This window comes from Triticum dicoccoides, unplaced genomic scaffold (genome assembly GCF_002162155.2).
Source record: "Triticum dicoccoides isolate Atlit2015 ecotype Zavitan unplaced genomic scaffold, WEW_v2.0 scaffold220421, whole genome shotgun sequence".
NCBI classification, from domain to species: domain Eukaryota; kingdom Viridiplantae; phylum Streptophyta; class Magnoliopsida; order Poales; family Poaceae; genus Triticum; species Triticum dicoccoides.
In genome coordinates this window covers 815-2,064 of record NW_021241834.1, presented here as the reverse complement: position 1 = coordinate 2,064, position 1,250 = coordinate 815, and the positions used below count along the sequence as shown (strand labels likewise).

The following is a 1,250-nucleotide window of genomic DNA, read 5'->3' as shown; positions in this document are numbered from 1 at the left end:
TTTTTATAGACGGTGCCTAGGCACCGGGAGCTGTCACACCTTTCTGTTTCGAGATTTCTTAATGACGCACAAGCTATATTATTTACCCTCATGATCTATGGTTAGCTTTTCTTTCAAATTATTAAATATTAATTAAATATGATAATATATTTTTGTCCGACGGACCTGCACTACGTCGCCTTGTGGATAGACAGACCAGCCCATTTTCTAATTTTCTTCTGGTCAACTCGCCATCTAATTTTGATTTTTAACAATCCACAATTTTCTTCATCGTCTTAAATATTAAGTTTTTTGGTTTGGAAAGGATGAAGTTTATGCATTTTTCAATTTTATGTCTTCATAATGTGTTTCACGCCGAGATATTAAAAATAATTCTATCAAATGTGGTGTGGCGAAAACTAGAAAGTCATTGAAACTTACCTCCTCCATGATGGCGCTGCGGAAAGACTGCACCTTTCTAACGCTCAGCATGTGGTTGGTGAGGAGCTTCCTTGCCTGCCGCCAGCCTTGGCCATATGGCGCAAAGCCGATGTTGGACGAGCCGTACATGAGGATGTCGGTGACCATGGAGTGTGGCCGTGACGCGAAGACATGGTCGTGCGTGCGCAGCACGGCCTCTGCGGCACGCGGCGACGATACGACGAGTGTCGGCACGGCGCCGAGATGGAGGAGCATCACGTCAGGGCCATGCTTCCTGGCGAGGCTGCGGAGCGAGACGTGCGGGAGCGAGCCGAGGAGGTGCAGGTGGCCGATGATGGGCAGCGCCGGTGGTGATGGCGGGAGTCTGCCTGCAAGCTGTTGCCTTTTTCCTGTCTTCCAAGTGAACCAGTAATAAAACACAAACGAGAGGAAGAGCGGGAAGAGGAATAGAAACCATGCCGTCGGAGGCGTCTCTAGCATGACGGGATCTGCCATGGGAAGTTAATGTCTAGCACAGCACTTTCAGGAGCTATGCGGCGCAATTGTTCTCCTGAACCAGCTTAGTTTATCATCACAAACTCGATCGGTTGCTTATAAGCTAGCCAGGCAGAGTACTTGAAACGACAACCGCTGTGGGGTGCACTGAACTTGGAGCAATTAGTTAGGCGACAACGTAGCTTTCATTCTTATAAACATACTGTACAAGGTAGTCTCTGGGTCTTGGTTATATGTTTTATGAACTTTCTGTGACCGCTCAAAAAAGAAAAAGTGGAAAATATAAGGGACCGGCTAGGGACAAGTTGGCTGAAAAAATAATTTGGGCACGTCCA

At 47.0% G+C, this 1,250-nt stretch overlaps 1 protein-coding gene across 1 annotated transcript; it reads right to left on the bottom strand.

Moving 5' to 3' along the window:
• Window positions 1-6: 6 nt before the first annotated feature.
• LOC119345269 (indole-2-monooxygenase-like) lies at window positions 7-981 on the bottom strand. The gene has a single exon (XM_037615411.1). The coding sequence runs from the start codon at window positions 913-915 to the stop codon at window positions 313-315; it is 603 nt and encodes a 200-aa protein (XP_037471308.1). The 5' UTR covers window positions 916-981; the 3' UTR covers window positions 7-312.
• Between the last annotated feature and the right edge of the window lie 269 nt (window positions 982-1,250).